This window comes from Triticum aestivum, chromosome 6B, assembly GCF_018294505.1.
Source record: "Triticum aestivum cultivar Chinese Spring chromosome 6B, IWGSC CS RefSeq v2.1, whole genome shotgun sequence".
Classification (NCBI taxonomy): Eukaryota; Viridiplantae; Streptophyta; class Magnoliopsida; order Poales; family Poaceae; genus Triticum; species Triticum aestivum.
The window spans coordinates 195282499-195306809 of record NC_057810.1 but is presented as its reverse complement, the minus strand read 5'-3'; the positions used below and the strand labels follow the sequence as shown (position 1 = coordinate 195306809).

Sequence of the window (24311 nt, the reverse complement as noted above, 5' to 3'; positions counted from 1 at the left end):
GCAGATGCAAAACGCAAGGAGACAGTTTATGAAGTCAGAGATAGAGTCTATCTACGAGTATCTCCATTACGAGGAGTTAAGCGTTTTGGTGTTAAGGGAAAGTTAGCGCCACGTTTTGTTGGACCATACAAAGTTTTGGAACGTATGGGAGAAGTTGCCTACAAGTTGGAATTGCCTGAGGGATTGTCAGGAGTTCATGATGTATTCCACGTTTCCCAATTGAAGAAGTGTCACGCTGAGATGGCTGATATACCGTTGAGAGATACAGTGCCACTGGAGGCGATTCAGTTGGACAGTGATTTGACCTATGAGGAGAAATCAGTTAAAATTCTTGATTATGCCAGCCGAGTCACACGCAGCAAAGTCATCAAGTTCTGTAAAGTTTAGTGGAGCCACCACACCAAGGATGAAGATACCTGGGAGCGAGAGGAAGGTTTGCTGAAAGACCACCCTCACCTATTTTCTAGCCAACCCGAATCTCGAGGGCGAGATTCATATTAAGGGGGGTAGGTTTGTAACATCCCAAATTTTCAATTTGGAATGTTATACAAATAGATCATCTTGCATATCATATTTATTGCACTTTTGCCTCGATCCTAGAAATTCTACGCAACTCAAGGACCCATGGAGAGAGTTGGGGATTTCGTTATTTTCATATTTGAGTTTCTCAAATTTTGAAAATAGGATCAATTGATTTTATTTATTTTATCTTCAATTATTTCAATTTTGAAAAAATGACTTTCCCAAAATAAAGAAATAATGAGGATTTAATAAAAAAATCAAATAAGTTTTATTTTGGTGTTTTTGCTAGTTTATATTGAATTTAGGAAAAATTGCACGATTTTCAAAAATGCATTTAAGGGCCAAAAAAATGTTCATCTTGCTCTAAATATTTTATTTGGGCGATGAAAATTTATTTTGGTATTTTTAGATTTTTATTTAATTTTCTAGATTTTTTTTTTGATTCGGCGCCCGACTGGGCCGAAGCCCAGCCGAGCCAGGCCCGCCCGCCCGCGCCACCGCCTTCCCTGCCGTGCCGCCGCCGGAGTCGGGAGAGTCTGAGCCGCCGCCACCGCCCAACCCCCTCCCCAAGTCGGAGCCGCCGCCGCCTTCCCCCCCCCCTTTAAATACCCATCCGGGGCCCCCCTTGGGACCCCAATCCGCAGCCACCGCCGCCGCACACCCCGCCGTCGGAGCTGACTTGCCCCGCCGCCCGTGTCGCCGCCGTCGACGCCTGCAGCCGCCGCCGCCGGAGCCCCGCGGCCCCTAGACAACCCCGCCGGAGCCGCCCCGCCTCATCGAAGGACCCCGTCGGAGGTACCGCCGCCGCCGCCGACGCCGATTTTTTTAGAAAAACCACTCCATTTTTTTAAGAAAAACCCTAGATTTCTTTTTTATTTTATTAGATCGGTTTTTCTTTCGGTTTATTTATTTAGCGAGCGTTCGCTCGTTTGTTCGTTTTAACGAACGCGTTCATCGTTTAGATTCAGATAACGAACGTTCATTCGTTAATCTGTTCGTCGTTTTTCTTTTTCTCGGATTTATTCCGCGATTTTTTTGATCGTGATTTCTGATCCGATTTTCGTTTTAGTTTAACTTTTCGCTCGTTTGTCGAAATCAGGCGATTCAAACGCCTAGAGTTTCGTCTCAAAACCCTATTTCTGTTTAATCTACTCAAACAAGTTTTTGCTTCTGTAAAATTTTGACTTAGGTTCAGATTAGTAAACGAAGCTTGTTTCTTTCGCAGTTTGAGTTTTGCCTCTTCGTTTGATTTGATTCTTTTTGCAAACTGGAGTTCTTAAGTTGAACTTTCTGGTTAGATCTTTTATTTGAGTTTTACCTGTGCATTAGATGAGTACTTATTGTATGCTTGTTTGTTTGTTTGCTTGCGATAGAGTACCCGGATTGCGCCGCTTGCTACTTCGAATCCCTAGGTTTCACGGATCATCAGCAAGGCAAGTAACACTTTGATCATACTTCTTTCCTACCCAGTTTTTATGCATTAGACCAATCCTCAAACAATTGCATGATTAGGATCTTATTAATATGTGGGTTCTGGGAAGTAGATGAGGTAGTACCTATTACCTGTTTTATTATCAAACCCCTGGGAGTTACTTCTATGTTTGCTTATTAATATGTGGGTTCCGGGAAGTAACCGTGGATTGGGTGAGTGAATTTCCATGACAGAGGTGAGATTGTTAATTAATAGTTTATTTAAGGTGGCAACTTTAATACACATCTGGGTGGATTGAGGTACCTGGGTATTCCAGGATTGCCTATTTGTTTTTGGACCGCCACCCAGGCTCAAAGGGATCATAAGATTATTCATGCTAGAAACTTCCGTGTGCAGCCACATGCTATTATGGGCTCTAGCATAGTTGATTAAGTCATGCGAACTCTTACACTGGTAGACTAGCAGATGTATGGGAAAGTAGGTGTATGGGCCTACCCAATCGTAAGGTGCTAGCGCTTCTGAAAGACTATGTCTCGGTCATCCGTTTCTCAAACAACATGCAGTGCGAGAAAACCAACGAAGGAGATCGAGTCTTGTGGGAAAAAGTGCGCAACCTCTGCAGAGTGTATAAACTAATCATGATTAGCTGTGTCCCCGGTTATGGATGTTTTGAGTATCTAGTACTTGGATTATCATGTGAATCTCATCATGTTACTTTAATTAATATTGTTGGGTTTTAATGATGATGCTTAATTGGGATTGAGAATGCTGTCAACCATTCTCAATGTTTAACAACTACCATGATAGTTAAATAAAACTGGGCCCCCCTCTTCGCTCACCTGACTACTTCACCAGCGTCTATTACAAGCGCTTGCCAGGTAAACCGATCCCAGTATCCCACCATCTTCCCGGTGCGGGTGTCCCTTCTTCCAAGGCCAGAAATCAATCCATCTCATGCATTCTTTGTGCTCGCGACAAACCAAACTGCTCGCAATTCGCTGTGTGTGCTTGACACTACTAACGCTTATAAAACTGTCGTAGATGATGTTAAGCACCCGACGGCCAAGGACCTCGAGTCGGATGAAGCCCTGTGGGCCCTTTATGAGCGCTGGTGCAGGGCTCATGGCAAGAAATATGACCATGCTGAGATGGCTTGCCGGTTCAAGTCATTCAAGGAGCGGGTAGAGTATCTGCACGATTGTAACACTTACGTTCCTTCAGATCCAGAGGAAGCAGCCATTCACCTTCAGCAAAGGGAAGAGGTCAATTCAATTCTTGAGAAAGGCGAATGCGTCCCAGTCTACTATGAACATCATGTGCCAATGGAACTAGGTCCATTCGTAGATGAACCAATTACGCAAGAGTACTAGCTTGTTGATGAATATCTTGTTGGAGAATGTTGAAGAGATGGATGGATCCATTCAGTGATGTTTGACGATGCATGTTACAGCAGAGTAGTAGTTTGCTTATGGAAATCCTAGAAGCAAGCTATTCACATGTTAAGATTCAAATGATGCATTCTCTTGAAACTTAACAGCCTATAATCTTAGTCACAAAAAAAATACAATGCATCTCATCTATAATACCTAAATAGTTGATCCCCACTATCCTACTTCTCTTGACATGCAAGCTATCCACCTCATCAACCTGCCACTTCAGCAATTATTCTTGCTTTTAATTAGTTTTTTTAGACAACCTTTTAACCATTTTCTGTTAATGTTTACACATGTGACGACGGTGTCACTCTATTTTCGTACTTAAATGACGCACCGAAGCCAATGGTCTTGTGATTCACAAACATAACAAAGAATCCCGATCGTCTCACTAAAAGGCCCAACCGACTCACTCTCTCTCTCTAAATAAATAAAGGACCAATCTATCCCTGGGCAACCATATAGTGGGGCGGCTATGTACAAAAGAAGCGATCTCGCCGTATGGTCTTGGTCCTCTGGCACGACCGCCGGTCTTAAGTGCATCTGCCAGTTGTAATTCCGTTCCCGGTGTAGACCACTCTGGTGCCCTTTAGCCGCATCTGCCGGTTGTAATTTCGTTCCCGGTGTAGACCACTCTGGTGCCCTTTAGCCGCATCTGTCGGTTGTAATTCCGTTCCCGGTGTAGACCACTCTGGTGCCCTTTAGCCGCATTTGCCGGTTGTAACTCCGTTCCCGGTGTAGACCACTCTGATATCCTTTAGCATCGTCGACATGGCAGCGGCGGTGCTGTTTTCCCTCTCTTTGTTCTATTCAGCGGGAACCGGTGTGGCACCCTGTAGCATCATTCAGATGGCGGCTTTCGTCCTCATCTCTCTTTTCCGGCGAAGCAACTCCAATTTGGTTGGGAACTGATGGAGGTTGGTTCCAGTCTGATCAGGTGTATAGCAGTCCCGTGTTCGCTTCCTTTCGGACTAGGAGAGAAATAGTTGGGTGAAGACACCATCCAGGTATTTCAACCAATGATGGCCACGCCTCTGCTACTCATCCTTCTACTGTCAGACTTTTCATTTTTGCTTAACCCACCAGCTAATTTGATTCCAGTCATATTCACATAGTTGGATTTGATAGTGGTTAAGGTATGCTGATTTGATTTTTTTTTTGAAAATAAACATCCTTTTATTTATTAGTAATAATGGTTACATCGTCTATAAGAAAATTTACAATATCACTCATAGGTTCCTCAAACCAATCCCTTGTCTCAGAAAATTTAGCTACTCTAGCAATTTCATGAGCTACTTTATTTGCCTCCCTATTACAATGTTCAAATCTAACTAACGGAAAATCACAAGCCATAAAATAACAATCATCAAACATAGCCGCCGCCGCTCCCGCTGTATGTCCTCCATTCTTCATTGTGTCAATTACTTCCAAATTGTCGGAGTTAACAACAAGTCGGTTGCTTCCCGCCTTTTGTGCAAGTAATATGCCAAAACGTAGTGACATGGCTTCCGCTGTTGAAACATCTGCGCACCAATCCATTTTCCAATTCCCTCCCACAATAAATCTTCCTTTATCATCTCTAAGTACAGCTCCCGTTGTTCCTCTAAGCATGTCTTGATCGAACGAAGCATCGACATTTAATTTCACAAAACCTAGAGGGGGTCTCGTCCATCCCACTGTTCTCTTCGTTGCCCCAGAGGATTGGGCAATAACATAGTTTGTCGTTATAGCACGTGCTCCCATCGAAATTTGGTATGCATCTTGGGTCTTCCCCTGATGGACTAGCGAACGTCTTTCCCACCATAAATACCAGGTTGTTATAGCGACCAGTTCGCGAACATTCTGTATGCCCACTGTAGATAGCTCGTGTTCTGGCATAACAAGTAAAAATTCGAGTACTGCCTCTCCCGCACGATCGACCCCACAAGCTTTTTTAATGGCTTCGTGCAATCCCAGCTTCTCCCACACCTCTTTTGCCTTTTGACACATAAATAACAAGTGTTTAGTATCTTCAGGCCCGTTCAAACATGATGGGCAGGTGGACGAAACTTTCATATGTCTATTAGCAAGTGTAACACGACACGGGAGGGTTCCGTGTAAGGTACGCCAAATAAAAATCTTCACTTTTGTTGGACGAGATAATTTCCAAATGTTTCTCCAAATAGTATTGACATTTATTCCTCCCATGCCATTAGAATGTTGCAATTTCCTCCCATGTTGCTTTTCCCATTCCTCAAGATAAGCTGAACGAACCGTGAACAGTCCATTCTTTGTAAAACTCCAAGCTATGAAATCCGACATGTTGTACGTGGGGAGGGGGATCGCAAGCACCCTCTGGACATCAATTGGCCACAACATTTGTCTTACCAAATCTTCATCCCAACAATTGTTGATTGGATCTATAAGATCAGCAACTTTTGTCAGAAGCTGCCCTCTTCTAGGAGTGATAATTTTCCTATTGGGCCCATTAGGGATCCATACATCTCTCCAAATATCTATATTTTGTCCATTTCCAACTCTCCAAATATAACCATTTTTTAGAGAATCCACTCCCGCCATAATGCTTTGCCAAGTGAAGAAAGATCCTTTTTTAAGACTGGCATTCATTAAATCTCCATTTGGAAAATATTTAGCTCTCAAAATGGTGGCACATAGAGAATCGGGATTATCAAGCAGGCGCCACGCTTGTTTGGCTAACAAGGCCAAATTGAAACAATGTATGTCTCGAAAACCCATTCCTCCTTGGTCTTTTGGTACACACATCTTCCACCATGCCATCCAATGCATTCTCTTATGATTGTCTTCGTCACCCCACCAAAAATGCGACATCGGGTCAATGATTCCTTTGCAATTTTTTTTAGGAATTTTAAAGACGGACATTGCATAAATTGGGATAGCTTGTATAACCGATTTGAGAAGGATTTCCTTTCCTCCTATTGATAGCAGCTTTTCCTTCCAACCACTGATTTTCATAACGATTCGATCGATTAAGAATTGAAAACAATCACTTTTGTCCATACCCACATTTGAAGGCAGACCCAAATATTTGTCACTGAGAGCTTCAGTCATAATGTTCAGAATAGTACATATATGCGCCTTATCTTCCACTTTAGTGTTAGGACTAAAAAATATACTAGATTTTTCAACACTCACCATTTGCCCCAATGCAGCACAATAAGCATCCAAAACTGATTTCAGTGCCTCTGCATTCATCGAATTAGCTTGCATCAGGATTAAAGAATCGTCCGCGAAGAGGAGATTTGAAACAGATGGGGCATCTCTGCTAACTTTAATTCCGGAAATACTTCCAGTCTCCTCTGCATTAGCTAAGAGTGCAGTCAGGCCTTCCGTACATAACAAAAATAAATACGGGGAGAGAGGGTCTCCCTGTCTCAATCCTCTAGATGGTTTAAAGCTCTCTGTTTCTTCCGTGTTAAAACGAACTCGGTAATCCACCAAGGACACACATTCCGTAATTAAATTCACCCAGTCCTGCTGAAAACCTAGTCTCAACATGATTTCCTTTAAAAAGGGCCACTCCACTCGGTCATATGCTTTGTGCATGTCTAGTTTGATTGCACACAAGCCCTCTTTACCGGTCCTTTTATTTTTTATTTTATGGAAACATTCATAAGCCACTAAGATGTTATCTATAATCATTCTTCGAGGCACGAAAGCACTTTGGGTAGGGCTAATGATATCTGGGAGGATTGTCTTTAGACGAGCAGCAATCATCTTTGAAATGACCTTACTATTGCAGTATCATTCCAACCATCAGGTATAGTACATGTATTCACCGCTTGGAGAACCTCTTCAGTCAAATCCTCCCCTAACATAGCCCAAAATCTCTTATAAAAAATGGCATGAAGGCCATCTGGCCCCGGCGCCTTTAAATCACCAATGTCAAAAAGGGCTTTCCAAACCTCTTCTGCCGTGTACGGGGCAAGGAGAGCCATATTCATCTCATTTGTTACTTTCCTTTTTACAAGGGAGAGAACCTCCTGGTTCGGTTGATTAACTTCTGAAGTAAATAGGTTAGAAAAATACCCTAGAATGTGATTCTTCATCTCCGTGTCTTTTACCCAAACCCCATTATCATCAAGCAATTTTTTATCTGATTTCTCTTCTTTCTACCTGTTGCGGCGTTATGGAAAAAAGAAGTATTGCGATCACCATGCAGTAACCAGTTAGCTCGACCCCGTTGTAGCCAGTATATCTCCTCTTGTTCCAATAAATTTTCAATCAGTACAATAGTCTCCTTTTGACGTGCAAGAGAGTTAACATTCATAGGCCCCCTCCGTAGTTTTTCTAAATCTTTTTTTAATTTATTAATTCTTTTTTTCGGACCCTTGAGGATATCACTATCCCAAGTATGCAAATATGCGTGTACCGCTCATGTACGGTCAGCGAGAGATGGCCCTATGCCCAACATCTTTGCTTTTTCCCAAGTTGTACGTACAATTTCCGTAACCGTCTCTTCTTTCAGCCATCGAGCTTCAAATTGTCTCCTTCGAGTTTTTGAGCTGTCAAAAATATTATCGTCAAAATACTCCGTGTCTAAAATAATAGGGCGATGGTCTGAGTGTACATGCTCTTCGTTTATAATCGCCGCTCGAGGGAATTTATTCGCCCAATCCACATTACAGACCGCTCGATCCAGTCTTTCCCTGATTTCGCCTCTCCTCCATGTAAATAAGTCACCCATACATCCCATATCTGCTAATCCACAATCTCCCAAACAATTACGAAAATCTCGCATCATCGCATTTGGTCTCGGATTCCCTCCCTCTTTCTCTGATGAGAACAAAATTTCATTAAAATCTTCTAAAACTACCCGGGGGTGATCGCCCTTATTATACAAGTTTCGAATATCATCCCATGACAAAGCACGGTCACTCCAATTCGGATGGCCGTAAAAACCGGTGAAACGCCACTGTATAGTATTCCCATTCATAAAAAGAACATCAATAAAATTATTCGACACGTAGTTCAAATCAACTTTATTCACTTTGTGATAAAACAAGACAAAGCCACCTGCTCGGCCATCACTCTCCACTACAAACATAGAATCAAAACTCAAAACACGACGAAGCTCATCAGCTTTACATTTATTCAAATGAGACTCTGAAAGGAAAATTAACTCCGCTTTGGTGCGCTCCTGTAGGTCCAAGAGCTCGCGAACTGCCGTGGGAGAGAGCATACCACGACAGTTCCAACCGATTATTTTCATTTGAACTGGCGTACCTCCTCTTCGGAGGCCGCCGATGCGCCATCATCTCCAACCGATTCCCTTCCCTGCTGCCCGACAACGTCTTATTTCTCCTCAGCCTCTTTAGCTACGTGTGTTATCACCCCATTCCCATCTCTCACTATTTCCACTCTACCCGTACACACTCTCTTAGAAGATACATTTATATCCCCGTACAGCATACGCTCATAACTATCCATGGGCTTTCTCAAAAGAGAAATCCTGCTCACTACCATCTGCTGGGGCTTCAAATAGGTTTCTTTTTTTACCTATGATGTTTGTGCGTGCTTCCTCTGAACACCTAGTTCCTCCTCCCCTCTTTCCCTTCCTTCCCTTTCCTTTTATTTTGCCCTGCATGGAATTCTTTGAAGCATTGAAAGTGAAAATTGGGTTATCAGTTGCGTTTTGAGTAGCTAGTCTTGCAGCAACGGCTCCCGAAAGAGCCTCCAGCACGCTGGGTTTAAAGAGCAAATGTTCAGAATTACCCAGCTGCATGACCTCCTGACCCTCCTAGCCAGTAACTCTCGGCTGGAACCCAGCCAAAGCAGCAGCAGACTCGATTGACGGGTTTTCAAACCCCACCATCACCCCATCCTGGCCCTCCTGGCCAGACACAACAGCAGTGGGGTGAGCAGTCATCGCCACCTGCCCTTGGCCCTCCTGGCCTTGGCTAGTGGCGGGAACAGGGACTGGAGCTGTCCCCCGGTCCTCCTGACCAGGGACACTCCCCCCCCCCCAAGAAGCTCGCAGATGCAACAGGGGGTCGGCCCACCTGGCCGAGCTGCTGCACTCCCTTGTTGGAAGCCCCCCTTACCGCTAAACCCTGGCCCTCCTGGCCAAGGCTAGCGTGGACGGGCGGCCCTCCAGTCCGGACCGCCTGGTCTGAAGCCGCTCCGAGCGAAGCCGGCAGGGAGGGCGTATGACCCCGGCCCTCCTGGCCGAGCGAAAGCCCTCCCTGGACTTGACCTCCAGTCATCAGGATAGTCGTCGCCGTGGACGACGCAGCCCCTTTTTCTTGCACAGTGAGATCATTTACAGCTTTGGTTACTTTGACCACCATTCCTTCGGTGGCCCTGGACAATGCTATTGTTACTATAACCAGTAAACATAGCTCTTCTACTAGCTGTTTGACCTTTCCAGTAAGCCTCTACACTGAGATTTTTTGCAAATTTAGCTATTCTACTCTCCTTAGGGATACTACAAAACCTCTCTGACATATGTCCTATCAGCCCACAGCATTCACAATACGATGACAATTTTTCATAGCGAACATCAAACTGTTGCTTTTCTTTACTACCTAAAGGGGTGAATTCTACCCTACTCTTGATTGGCTCATATAGTGGGATTTTCACACGCACACGCAAGTACTTCTCAACAATCAAATGATCCTGGTGTGAAACGGTGATCACTTCACCGAGTTGCCCCCCAGAGACCGACCCACATCCTCAGTTTTAAGCTCAAATGGTAGGTCACGAACCTGGGTCCATATAGCCATGGATCCAAGGTCCACCCCCGCTGGGTCGCCCTTGCCGTCGAACTCGGCGAAGATGATCCCATCGCGGTTGTGGTGCCATGGCTGGGCCTTCAACACGAAACGTCTGTCTACGTCGTTGGAGAAGTTGAGGATGAACCTCCCGTCGGCGCTGGCCACCTCCTGAACAGTGACCCCGCCTTGCAACCTCCAGGCCGACGATGAACGAAGGTCGTCGACGAGGATCCGAGGATTAACTTGGAAAGGCGAGAGGAATCGCCCTACCACCAAGCATCCTCTGACCGCTCTCCGCGCGGCCTCCATGTCGATGATCAGAGGGGAGCCATCTCCACATGGCCGCCTCGGCGATGTCTTCCCCACGCCCTCAGGCGAGGAGGCCGGAGCAGGAAGATTCTTCTCCATAATGGCAGGCACACTTCCGGAGCTCTTTCCTACCTCCTCCGTCTCCCCTTTCCTCTCCATCTCTCCCCTTTTCACCAAACTAGCAGGTCTAGACAAGAAAACCCGATAGGAAGACAGAGGCTTTTTTCCTGTATGATGAACTGCGGACCTCGAGCAATCCCCCTCGGTGTTATAATAGTGTCTCCTCGCCACAAACGGGACGAAATTCGTGCATTTAAAGAAAAATAATGGGTCTTGAAAGAGCAGTTTCCTACTTAAAATCCCCCTAATTTCTCTCTTCCCCCTAAATGTGCAGATAAAAGCCCTCCCCTGATTTCCCTCTTCCTTTTCTATAATTCTCAACGAGAAAATCTCTCTAGGAATCTGATCAGCAGCATTTCTTTCCAAAACATTAATACTCAAATCCACAAATCCTACTCTGGACGGGAGCACTTCCTTTGGAGAAGATCTCCTAATATATGGCAGTACCTCCTGATTGTCGCTGTTGCCTTTTTCGGCCGCCACTCTCCCCTTCTGATGGAAGCGAATCTCACCTGGGATCCCGTCCATCAGCTCCTTTGCACGCAACTTCATTCGCCTCCAGCAGGTCTCCCGATCTGGAGATCGCCGGAGGATACGCCTCGACTCCTCTTGATGGATTCCCAATCCAGCTTGCTGGCTGGGCCCCCGAAGAAATCCCCCTCGCTCATGGCTTCACTAGCCGCCGGGAACTCCACCGCCAGGGTCACCGCCGGGTTTGATTTGGTAACGTTAGCTAGGAGCCATGCCCCGTGGGTGGAATTGAGTAATGGTATGCTGATTAACGTAGATCAATCCATCCGCGGTGGATTTGATAGTTGTATCACGTCCGCGGTGTCCAGTAGCAGCGAGCTCCAGTGTAGATCGATATCTGAAGCGCAATCGCAGGCAACCAGAAGGTGCCCTTTTTTCTTATTGCGGTCTGCCACCCTCAGTTATTTATTGCAATGTGAGGGTTTTGGGGAGAGATGGGAACTGGGGTAGGCGTCCCCTCCACATGCGGGCCAAAGGAGGACAAAGGTGTCCACGCCGACACAAACAAGGCTCAAATTTGAACCAAAAATGGATAAAAAAAACACCGTGTCCATTTGTACGTATTTTGTCCATGCGGACCCAAACAGACCCGACTGGACCTGAGCCATGCAAGACACAATTCTGGGGATTCCACGAAACCAGAACAAGCGAACAAGCTGATGTGCCGTCTTCTGGTTCATGCATTTCCTGGTGAAAGGCTATCACTACATAAACATTGAACCTAACGAAAGATACGCTAAAGTTCTCACGCCTCAGTCATTGGCAACCAACTCTGCGCTTCCGTCTTTGGCAACCAACTCTGTGCTTCCGTTTTCTAGCCTCTGAAGGACCAGCTGCTTCTTTGGAGCAAAGCCTTTGGCTATCGACACGGAGCTTACATCCACGACAACGGTATCGTCTTCCTTGAAGTCACCCTTGAGGACACCGAGAGCTATCTCGTTCTCCACCATCTGCTGGATCACCCTCTTGACGGGCCTGGCACCGTAGTTAGGGTCAAAGCCAAGAGCGCCGAGATGCTCCACAGCTTCCGGTGTGTACTCAAGGTGAATCTTCTGTTGCAGCAGCCTGTTTTTGACCCGGTTCAGCTGCAAGTCCGACACATTTACAATTGCGATCAGGTCAACGAAAGCCAAACAGTGGAATACAACTAGAATTTAGTTCCGTGACTCAAGCAAATTTGCATGCAAGTAATTATAAGGCATTTACCTGTATCTCCACAATGCGATTTATCTCTGTTGAGTCCAGTGGTTGGAACACAATGTATTCATCTATCCTGTTCAGGAACTCTGGTCGGAATGTCTGTCGAGCAATCTCCGTCACCTGCTTTTTCATTACCTCATACACCACATCCTTGCTGTCTGTTGTGTTTCTGAGGGTGTCTAGAATCAGTGGTGAACCAATGTTCGAGGTCATGATGATCACACAGTTAGTGAAGCTCACTGTTCTGCCCTGGGAATCAGTTATTCTTCCATCGTCCAGCAGTTGCAACAGGATGTTGAAGACATCTTGGTGTGCCTTCTCAATCTCATCAAACAGAACGACAGAGTAAGGCCTGCGGCGAACAGCTTCTGAAAGTTGTCCCCCTTCCTCATAACCGACGTACCCCGGTGGTGCTCCAACCAAGCGAGAAACAGCATGTTTCTCCATGTACTCACTCATGTCAATCCGTATTAAGGCATTTTCAGTGTTGAAAAGGAATTCAGCTAGCGTCTTTCCCAGCTCAGTCTTGCCTACACCTGTAGGGCCCATAAACATGAAGCTCGCTATTGGACGGTTAGGGTCCGATAGGCCTGCCCTAGAACGACGGATTGCATTGGCTACTGACTTGACTGCAATATCTTGGCCAATAACCCTCTTGTGGAGTACATCCTCCAGTAGCAGTAGCTTTTCCCTATCCGATTGTTGAAGATTTGACACTGGAATACCAGTCCACTTGCTAACTATCTCAGCAATATCAACATCCGTCACCTCTTCTCGAAGCATCGACTTTCCTGACTGCTGGAATTCAGTAAGGTTTTCCTCAGCCTCATCCAGCTGTTTTTGTAGTGTCAAAAGCGTTGAATATTTGAGTTCAGCAGCACGGTTCAAATTATATTCTCTCTCAGCGGCTTCAATCTCCAGGTTAACTCTGTCAATCTACCACAGATAAAAGATCGAGAATTAAAGACACAAATGTGGCAAAAAAAACACAGAAGAGCAGAACATGCATGCACCTACCTCTTCCTTAATTGATTTTATACGAGTCATCAACGATTTCTCATACTCCCAGTGTTCTGAAAGGTTTTTCTGCTTCTGCTTGAGGGATTCTAGTTCAGCTTCAAGCTTGCTTAGTCGTTCTTTGGAGGCTTTGTCAGTATCATTCTTCAATGAAAGCTTCTCCATTTCAAACCTTATGATTTCCCTGTCGACCTCATCCAATTCAATAGGTTTTGATGTAATCTCCATTTTCAATTTAGCTGCCGCTTCATCAACTAGATCAATAGCTGCACACGGAAAGATAAATACATACAAGACAAAGAACGAATTAGCCCCTAGCTCCCGATAGTTGTTCCATAATATAGTATATGCAGTACCTTTGTCAGGCAAAAAACGTCCAGTGATGTAGCGATCTGATAAGGAAGCTGCAGCAACAAGAGCACCATCTGATATCTTAACACCATGATGCAGCTCATACCGCTCTCGCAGGCCACGTAGTATAGAAACTGTATCCACAACTGCCGGTTCACCACAGTAAACCTGCTGGAACCTACGTTCAAGAGCAGCATCTTTCTCAATGTACTTCCTGTACTCATCTAATGTTGTTGCCCCAATGCAACGGAGTTCCCCACGGCCTAACATTGGTTTCAACAGGTTACCAGCATCCATTGCCCCACCAGTGGCTCCTGTAACAGAAAAGAGAATTAAGGTCCAAGGACAATAATACTCACAAGTCAAACAGCATAATATAGGAAGGTTGCGCTAGTTGGGACTTATGCGGCATCAATACAGATATGTTTATGGCACGCAGATAAATTATTCCAAAATTTGGCAATACGCTGATTAATTTATAAATTATATGCCATAGGATTAGGGATCTGCAAGAGAAACAGTGGGTGACATGCTGAGATAGTCCACCAAGTATCCAACATGTATCTGGATTTCTTTTCCTTTATTCATAATATCGATATTTCCAATACTTGTTCAGATACGGTATTGATACCATACCGCATATACCCAGCTTTGCAAGTATCAGTGTTTCAGGCGGCCCAGGAGCTAAGATTACTACTTTCGCTCTCTGCTTACTATCACAACTGTATAGAGAATTACCAATCTAGTACCATTTTAGAGCTCGACTTCAATAAAGCTCAACATGCGAATGGCTGATGGCATACATAGACATACATACCTGCACCAACAACAGTGTGAATCTCATCAATGAACAAGATGATTTGTCCATTAGAAGCAGTGACCTCCTTCAGAACAGCCTTAAGTCTCTCTTCAAATTCACCACGATATTTGGAACCAGCAAGTAATGCTCCCATGTCCAACGAAATAAGCTGAAATATTGCATATGTGTGGAATCAGAATGAACAGCCAATTTAATCTCTTCATATGATTATTTTCCAACTTTCCTTGCAAAACTCTAGGGGGGGGGGGGGGGGGGGTACGGAAGCAAAACTCTTATTTGATTATTGCTTTTTTCCAACTTGCTTTCCTTGCTAGCCCTGCACATCCTCCTATACCCACTAAAGAAAAAGAAAAAAAGATAAACCTATTTGTGTAGCTCAGGCCATAAATGCAACCTCATTGTTGGTTACTACTTGCAGGAACACCTCCTTGAACTGATTGGTTGTTTGCTAGAAATAAGAAACAAATGCAACACTGCCATCCTAGACAATGACATGATTTCGAGAAACACATACAATCATAAAAGGGCAAGGTTTCCATCCTCAAGAGGTAAAATCAAATATGCATTTTAAGGTAAAACTAAAAAATTAATACCTTTCTATTTTGTAAAGGCTCAGGAACATCTCCCCGCACAATGCGCTGAGCCAATCTGCATGCAACAAACGCAAAGCAATTTTTCAATGCGTCTTCAGAATGCGTCTTCAGAATATGTTATAAGTTGTAGGTACGCTACAGAAGATCCAGAAGTAAGCGAATAACACGTTGCAAACTACACATTCAGAATTCTCTACAAAATAAAGAAAAATATGAGAAGAACAAGTAATCACCCTTCCGCAATCGCAGTTTTGCCAACTCCTGGCTCGCCAATAATTACAGGATTATTTTTAGTTCTTCTACAAAGGATTTGAATGCATCGGCGCACTTCATCATCACGTCCTATAACAGGATCAAGTTTTCCACGCCGAGCTAGTTCTGTCATGTCGATACCATACTTCTCTAGAGCTTGGAACTTCCCTTCTGGATCTGGCAACAGAAATAACCAACTGCATTGTTATCACGCCAAATTACAACAGAAAACAATCCTTCATTATCATGTGTAAGCATGATGAGCAGTCGTGCTATCAAAACATCGATTCTTTTTTATAGAGAAGGTATCATGACTAGTCTACTTGAACATCCGAAAAGAACATGAACATCAGTATTACTGTGAAATGTATGCCTATTTTCTTTCCTCGGCTATGAAATTTGAGACAGAACTCACAATTAGATATAAAGATATGGCAAGATGGCACATTTGTTAGTTGGCTCTTGCATATGTCATAAGTTCACCCATATATAAACATAAAGTAAGAATAATCACTTGCAAACAATCCAGGGATCAGAATATAATTATAATATAAGAGACAAGGGCATTTCTGACAGTTAAAATATGGCATATGGTGCATTTGCTAGTTGGCTCTTGCCTGGATCATAAAATCACCAATACAAACATCAAAACGTTACTTGCTAGGAATCCTCAAATAAGAATATCATGCAAGACAACAGCATTTCTGGTGGTACATTCCCGTAATATCTCAAAGATAACAATATACCCTATATTGAAAAATAATTATTGTAGGAATAAGTTCATTCCCATGCCCCATTTGACTGAAACCACTGCACTGCCACTGAATTTAGCAAATATCAATAGAGATGCTTTAGAATCAGATGAATCAACTTCTGAATTAAAAGGTAAACTAAAACAATCATGATGGAAAAAGAACTGAGCAAACGATAACAAGAAAGAAAATTGAATGATATCCATTATACATACTCTGATCTGTAACTCGCTGGCTACCACGTACAGCAGAGATAGCTTCCTTCAGCTCATTCTCACCAATCTGGAGATCTTCGAACAACTGTTGCCCAAACCTCTTATCCGCCGTGAATGCTCTCAGCATGTGCTCAACTGATACAAACTCATCGCCATACTCTTTTTTGTACCTCATTGCCTTATCCAAAATTAATGTGAAACTTTGCCCTACAACTGGCCCACTTGTATCACCAGTAACCTGCCAAAGCAAGAGCCCATAATGATGTTAAGGTTTTGAGCATATACCAACTTATCAAACTTAACTACCATAAATAGTGCTAGAACCTTGGGTTGTTTAGCAATAAAGTCATCAGTAGCTCGCAGGACCGATGTGTTGTCTATCCCAGCTTTTGAAAATATTCTGCGTGCTAACCCATCCTTCTGCTCCAAAAGAGCTTTCATCAGGTGCTCAGATTCCACAATCTGTTGTTTAGACAATCTCGCTGCCTCAACTGCACCGGCAACCCCCTCCCAAGCCATCTCAGTGAATTGATCTGGACTTATCTGTTTGATCACAGAAAATTAAGAAAAATGAAGAGATTAGCTATTATCCATAAGCACAAATACTGTCTATGAACATTATGCAAGCATTGTTCGAACACATAAGCAAACTCAGACGCACGAGAGTGCACGATACATGTACCGAAGCAAAACACATGATCTACGCGAGTACCATGCATAAATATACTATATAAACGTATGACAACTCGTAGTAAACTGATAATGCTATTCACCATGTCTGTCGCCAACTAATTTTCATGACACAACTGTTATGCCTCAAATCTCCACATCACACACACACAACACCAAATTACCGACGTGAGTGAGTCTAACGAAATCATTAGTTCTAATTTTAAGGGTAAATCTGAGAGGTATGAAGTAGAGTGGGAATGCCAGGTTTCCTTCATCAGTTTATGATCACCAATTTGGAAAATAATTCATCTGATCAATACTTGCACTCGAGATTAGAACATCACAGGAAAACTATCAATCTGTAACTGGAGAATAGCGCACAATGGAGAAAACAAAGTACAATTCGGCAATATCAGTGCGCTGCCTGCCACACACCCGCATAGCCAACTGAAATCGCCACTCTCAGTGGCCAAGGAAAAAAAAACAGGCAAAATCGAACGGCACGGGTTCAGTTATTCCAACCTGAGACGAAGAAGAGGCGCTGTACCGAGCCGGCGGCGTGGAGTGGAAAAGCCGGCGAGGCGGCAACAGGAGGCCACCCCCGGCCCCCGTGGGGAGCCTGGCCATGGGAGGAGCGAACCACGAGGGCCTGCTGACCTTGGCGGCGGTGGAGAAGGGGGTTTCCCCGGCTAGCGGCGCAAGTGCGCGCGGGAGGGGCTCGCGGCTGCCGGCTGCCAGGCGGCGGGCCACGGCGGCGGCCCGCGCCGCGCGCGACAGCCTGGACGCCGCGGAGAGTGCCATCACGAGAGGGTTTAGGGTTTAGCTGTACCAATGAGGATTCGGGTGGGTGCGTGCGCGCGTGCGCAATGCTGTTTGTGGTGGGACGGAGACGATCGGCGATGCTTGGAGAAGGGGAAAGAAGGAGAAAAAGAGAAGCGGCGGAGGATGGAGGAAGATGTTGGAAGATTGGAGAAGCTTCTCCGAGCTACGGGGTTCCTCTTCAGGCCTGTGCGCCTGCCGTCTAATTTGGGCCGTCACTTCTACTAGCATCGACGGCCTATGCTTTAATTCAGGAAAATGGCGTCAATGGACCGCAGAATTCGGATTCGAAAGCTGGTATTCCCTCCATCCCAAAATAATGATGTGGTTTCTCTACTTTTATAAAAAAAATTAAGTTGATGATGATGGTGTATCTGTCATCTTATAATATAGATCGTCCGATCTATATCTGACAGATAGAAAGTAAACTATGTTAATTTTGCAAAAAGATACCCGCACCTCTCTCCACATTTGCAGATAAAGCCTTCTTTTGTTTTTATTTCCCACAATCTCATTGTTGAGCAACTAAAAAAGGAAGTCTCTGGAACAATATAGCATGGTGGCCACTATCGGCGTCGTCCATCCCATGCCTCCGCTCAGTATGACCATCAATCACCACCACGCCCCATTCATCCTCACCTTATCTTTTCTCTTTCTCGAGATATCATTAGTTTTTACACATGGTATTACTTTCACATGAGTTAATCATAATAGGTGTTTTGTAAAAAAAATGCATCTTGATTTTCCGTGCAATGCACGCGCATCTTACTAGTTAGTTCAAATTTAACTAGAGGGGTTGTGTGCGTTGCGTTGTTTGTGTTGTCAGGATTTCATAAAAAAATGATTTGACGCGTGAGGAAGATGACGGTGTATGTTTTCTTTTTTTATAATATTGTGTTTGGTTGGGCCCTTTTTACGTGTGTGATTTTGTGTTATCTACTAATCAGTCCATATGTATGCGAAAAAGTTTCTTGCGTTCGTGATGGCATGTACCACATTGAAGCTACAGTGTCACATGTTAATGATTCCTTTTTTCGAGGAGACGAGAGGGTGCGACGGACTCATTTGTTTTAATAGGCTTGTTGTTGTCGGTCAATTTGAGAAATCACTAGGTCAAAATCATGAACTAAATTTAAATTGGACACCTCAATCAAATCCGTTGACCCAGTCAAAATTGTGAACCATATCCAAAATTGAACACCTTGATTCAATAAAAACTATGAACCAAATTTGAAATAACCTCAATCAAAATGATGGAGCGTTTTTTTCTTTTTTATTTACAATGCGTTGTTTGGGCCTTTTGTGGTGTCATTTTATATTATTTGTATCAACCCATACTTATGTGTGAGAATTTTCTTCGCCAGTGACGGCATGTACTATGTTGGTACTACAATATCACATGTTAGCGTTTTTTTTTATATTTTCTATAGGCCGGTTGGTGCCAATTGATTTGAAAATGCATTGACACAGTCTTAATCCCAATATTCAATGCCGCAATCATACGGGAGAGCTTCAAAATTAGCGAGCATAATGAATTAGAAAAATTGAACGAGAGAACTCCTTAAGAAATTGTTGACCCGCTCAAAATTGGGTGACCCAATTGAAAATTGGAGACCGTAGTAAACTATGAGGCCTTAGAAATTAGAAAGCATAATGCAGTTAATATACAGATTTGGAAGTGGTTACTGCAGCCAGAGAACGTTCTCCCGTTACCTTCCTACCGCCAACGCAACGACGACCGTCGGATGACTCGCATGAATCATGAAACATTTATAGGAAACATTCGCTCTCTTTGCCTAGGTCGGGATGGGAGCCATTCCAAAAGCTTTATTCTCATAATTGCTCTTTGCTTGCCCTCTCCTTCTGTCTCGCTCGTCCATGCCCATGTAGCTTCCTTATCGTCGCGGACGCTTCATTTTCTACCCCGCGGTCGCAGGGGCTCAGCGTCGCACGCATGTGAGGTCCACCCTCAAACGTCATCCCCTTCTCTCGCGCGCTTCCATGGCTGTGTGTCTCCATATTCCTCGCCGCGGTGGAGGACGACGAGTAGACGTCGTAGGCTAAGGTTTTCTCCAACCATCGGTGAGGTGGAGGCTTCCGAGGCTTCCCTCTTTTCCCCTGCCTTCCCACCCGGCGGCAGGTGACTATTTTTGACGAATCTTCGCCGCGGCGCTCCCTCTCCTGTCCAGCAATTGTGGGTGAGAGAGTGTTGGCGGCAGGAACTGTTGATGCACGCGCGTCTGCGTCGATGAGGCGATGAGGTACAAATCATTGTTCCTTTTGGTATTTTTCTAGCAAGCTTACAAGGTTTGCATCGATTTGAATACGCGATTCGAGTGGTTCCTAAGAGATTGGATGGTGGCTGATGGCTCAATATCTTGTCACTTTTATAAAGAGGGTTTTCATGTGGTTTCCAAAGGGTTTTCGATATTTCTCATGCCTTTCTAGCGCTAATCCTTTGAGAAACAATAAAAATTGTTTTTACTATTGATGCATAGGAATAAATATATTTAGAATAAAACAAATCAATATCCCAACAAATGAAGCCATTTAGAGCTGAAGGAGGCAATAATAAAGTTGTTATTTATATTTCCTTATATCATGATAAATGTTTATTATTCGTGCTACAATTGTATTAACCGGAAACTTAGTACATATGTGAATACATAGACAAAACAAAGTGTTCCTAATATTCCTCTACTTGACTAGCTCGTTAATCAAAGATGGTTATGTTTCCTGACCATCGACATGTGTTGTCATTTGATGAATGGGATCACATCATTAGAGAATGATGTGATGGACATGACCCATCCGTTAGCTTAGTATTATAATTGTTACAGTTTCATTGCTACTGCTTTTCTCATGATTTATACATGTTCCTCAGACTATGAGATTATCCAACTCCCGAATACCGGAGGAACACATTGTGTGCTATTAAACGTCACAACGTATATAAAGATGCTCTACAGGTGTCTTCGAAGGTGTTTGTTGGGTTGGCATAGATCAAGATTAGGATTTGTCACTCTGTGTATCGGAGAGGTAACTCTGGGCCCTCTCGGTAATGCTCATCACTATAAGCCTTGCGAGCAATGTGACTAATGACTTATTTGCGGTATGAAGCATTATGGAACGAGTAAAGAGACTTGCCGGTAACGAGATTGAACTAGGTATGATGATACCGATGATCGAATATCGGGCAAGTAACCTACCAATGACAAAGCGAACAACGTATGTTGTTATGCGGTTTGACCGATAAAGATCTTCGTAGAATATGTAGGAGCCAATATGAGCATCCAGGTTCCGCTATTGGTTATTTATCGGAGATGTGTCTCAATCATGTCTACATAGTTCTCGAACACGTAGGGTCTGCACGCTTAACGTTCGATGACGATTTGTATTAAGAGTTATGTGTTTTTGATGATCGAAGTTTCTTTGGAGTCCCGAATGAGATCACGGACATGACGAGGAGTCTCGAAATGGTCGAGACATAAAGATTGATACATTGGAAGGTTATGTTCGGACACCGGAAAGGTTTCGGATAGGTTCGGACATTTTCCGGAGAACCGGGAGGTTACTGGAACCCCCCGGGAGAGTATTGGGCCTTCATGGGCCTTAATGGGAAGAGGAGGCCGGCGGGCTGGAGGTGGCATGCGCCCCCCCCCCCTAGCCAAACCGAATTGGACTAGGGGAGGGGCGCGGCCCCCTTTCCTTCTCCCTCTCTCTTTCCCTTCCCCCTTCTCCTACTCCGGAAAGGAAAGGCGACTCCTACTAGGACTGGGAGTCCTAGTAGGACTCCCCCCTTTGGCGCGCCCCTCTAGGCCGGCCGCCTCCTCCCTCCCTCCTTTATATACGGGGGCAGGGGGCACCCAAAAGCACAACAGACAATCTCTTAGCCATGTGCGGTGCCCCCCTCCATAGTTTAACACCTTGGTCATATTGTTGTAGTGCTTAGGCGAAGCCCTGCGCCGGTAACTTCATCAACATCGTCGCCATGCCGTCATGCTGATGGAACTCTCCCTCGACCCTCTACTATATCAAGAGCTCGAGGGACGTCATCGTGTTGAACGTCTGCTAAACACGGAGGTGCCGCACGTTCGGTACTTGGATTGGTTGGATCATGAAGACATTCGACTACATCAACCGCGTTACTAAACGCTTCCGCTTTTGGTCCATGAGGGTATGTGAACACACTCTCCCGTCTCGTTGCTATGCATCTCCTAGATAGATCTTGCGTGATCGTAGGGATTTTTTTGAATTACTACGTTCCCTAACAGTGGTATCAGAGCCAGGTTTATGCGTAGATGATATTTGCACGAGTAGAATACAATGAGTTATGCGCGATAATAGTCATACTACTTACCACCAACGTCTTACTTTGATTCGGCGGTATTGTTGGATGAAGCGGCCCGGACTGACATTACATGACCATGTTCATGAGGCTGGTTCTACCGACGTGCTTTGCACATAGGTGGCTGGCGGGTGTCTGTTTCTCCAACTTTAGTTGAATCGATTGACTACGGCCGGTCCTTGTTGAAGGTTAAAACAACACACTTGACGAAAAATCGTTGTGGTTTTGATGCGTAGGTAAGAACGGTTCTTGCTAGAAGCCCATAGCAGCCACGTAAAACTTGCAATAACAAAGTAGAGGACGTCTAACTTGTTTTTGCAGGGCTTATTATGATGTGATATGGTCAAGACATGATGTGATATAAATTGTTGTATGAGATGATCATGTTTTGTAATAGAGTTATCGGAAACTGGCAGGAGCCATATGGTTGTCGCTTTATTGTATGAAATGCAATCGTCATGTAATTGCTTTACTTTATCACTAAGCGGTAGCGATAGTTGTAGTAGCAATAGTTGGTGAGACGACAACGATGCTATGATGGAGATCAAGGTGTCAAGCCGGTGACAATGGAGATCATGATGATGCTTCGGTGATGGAGATCATGAGCACAAGATGATGATGGCCATATCATGTCACATATTTTGATTACATGTGATGTTTACCTTTTTTATGCATCTTATTTTGCTTAGTACGGCGGTAGCATTATAAGATGGTCCCTCACTAAATTTCAAGGTATAAGTGTTCTCCCTGAGTATGCACTATTGCTACAGTTCGTCATGCTGAGACACCACGTGATGATCGGGTGTGATAAGCTCTACGTTCACATACAATGGGTGCAAGCTAGTTTTGCACGTGTAGAATACTCGGGATAAACTTGACGAGCCTAGCATATGCAGATATGGCCTCGGAACACTAAGACCGAAAGGTCGAACGTGAATCATATAGTAGATATGATCAATATAGAGATGTTCACCATTGAAAACTACTCCATCTCACATGATGATCGGAAATGGTTTAGTTGATTTGGATCACGTGATCATTTAGATGACTAGAGGGATGTCTATCTAAGTGGGAGTTCTTAAGTAACATGATTAAATTGAACTTTAACTTGTCATCAACTTAGTCCTCATAGTTTTTGCATGTCTATGTTGTTGTAGATCAATGGCCCGTGCTACCGTTCCCTTGAATTTTAATGTGTTCCTAGAGAAAGCTAAGTTGAAAGATGATTGTAGCAATTACACGGATTGGGTCTATAACTTGAGGATTATCCTCATTGTTGCATAGAAGAATTACGTCCTGGAAGCACTGCTAGGTGCAAGTCCTGCTGCAGGAGCAACTGCGGACGTTATGAACGTCTGACAGAGCAAAGCTGATGACTACTCGATAGTTCAGTGTGCCATGCTTTACGACTTAGAATCGGGACTTCAAAGATGTTTTGAACGTCATGGAGCATATGAGATGTTTCAAGAGTTGAAGTTAATATTTCAAGCAAATGCCCGAGTTGAGATATATGAAGTCTACAACAAGTTATGTAGCTGTAAAATGGAGGAGAATAGTTCTGTCAGTGAACACATACTCAGAATGGCTGGGTACCATAGCCACTTGACTCAGCTGGGAGTTAATCTTCCCGATGATAGTGTCATTGACAGAGTTCTTCAATCACTGCCACCAAGCTATAAAGGCTTCGTGATGAACTATAATATGCAAGGGATGACGAAAACGATTCCCAAGCTCTTCGCAATGCTAAAGGCTGCGGAGGTAGAAATCAAGAAGGGGCATCAAGTATTGATGGTTAACAAGACCACTAGTTTTAAGAAAAAGGGCAAAGGGAAGAAGGGGAACTTCAAGAAGAATAACAAGCAAGTTGCTACTCCAGGGAAGAAGCCCAAGCCTGGACCTAAGCCTGAAAATGAGTGCTTATACTGCAAAGGGACTGGTCACTGGAAGCGGAACTGCCCCAAGTATTTGGCGGATAAGAAGGATGGCAAAGTGAAAGGTATATTTGATATACATGTTATTGATGTGTACCTTACTAATGCTCGTAGTAGCGCCTAGGTATTTGATATTGGTTCTGTTGCTCATATTTGCAACTCGAAACAAGGGCTATGGATTAAACGAAGATTGGCTAAGGACAAGGTGACGATGCACGTCAGAAATGGTTCCAAGGTCGATGTGATCTCCATCGGCACGC

The 24311-nt window shown here is 44.2% G+C and overlaps 2 protein-coding genes across 2 annotated transcripts; both read right to left on the bottom strand.

The window, feature by feature from the left end:
* Window positions 1–9015: 9015 nt before the first annotated feature.
* Window positions 9016–11460, bottom strand: LOC123136535 (uncharacterized). Its single transcript, XM_044555936.1, has one exon. It carries the CDS (start codon window positions 11100–11102, stop codon window positions 10041–10043), a length of 1062 nt encoding a protein of 353 aa, XP_044411871.1. The 5' UTR covers window positions 11103–11460; the 3' UTR covers window positions 9016–10040.
* A 150-nt stretch (window positions 11461–11610) lies between these two features.
* LOC123136534 (chaperone protein ClpB3, mitochondrial) lies at window positions 11611–17951 on the bottom strand. The gene is made up of 10 exons (XM_044555935.1): window positions 17476–17951; window positions 16606–16824; window positions 16282–16519; window positions 15296–15491; window positions 15063–15117; window positions 14467–14617; window positions 13655–13963; window positions 13299–13564; window positions 12288–13217; window positions 11611–12166 (listed from the first exon to the last, which is right to left on the bottom strand). Exons 1-10 carry the CDS (start codon window positions 17752–17754, stop codon window positions 11834–11836), a joined length of 2976 nt encoding a protein of 991 aa, XP_044411870.1. The 5' UTR covers window positions 17755–17951; the 3' UTR covers window positions 11611–11833.
* Between the last annotated feature and the right edge of the window lie 6360 nt (window positions 17952–24311).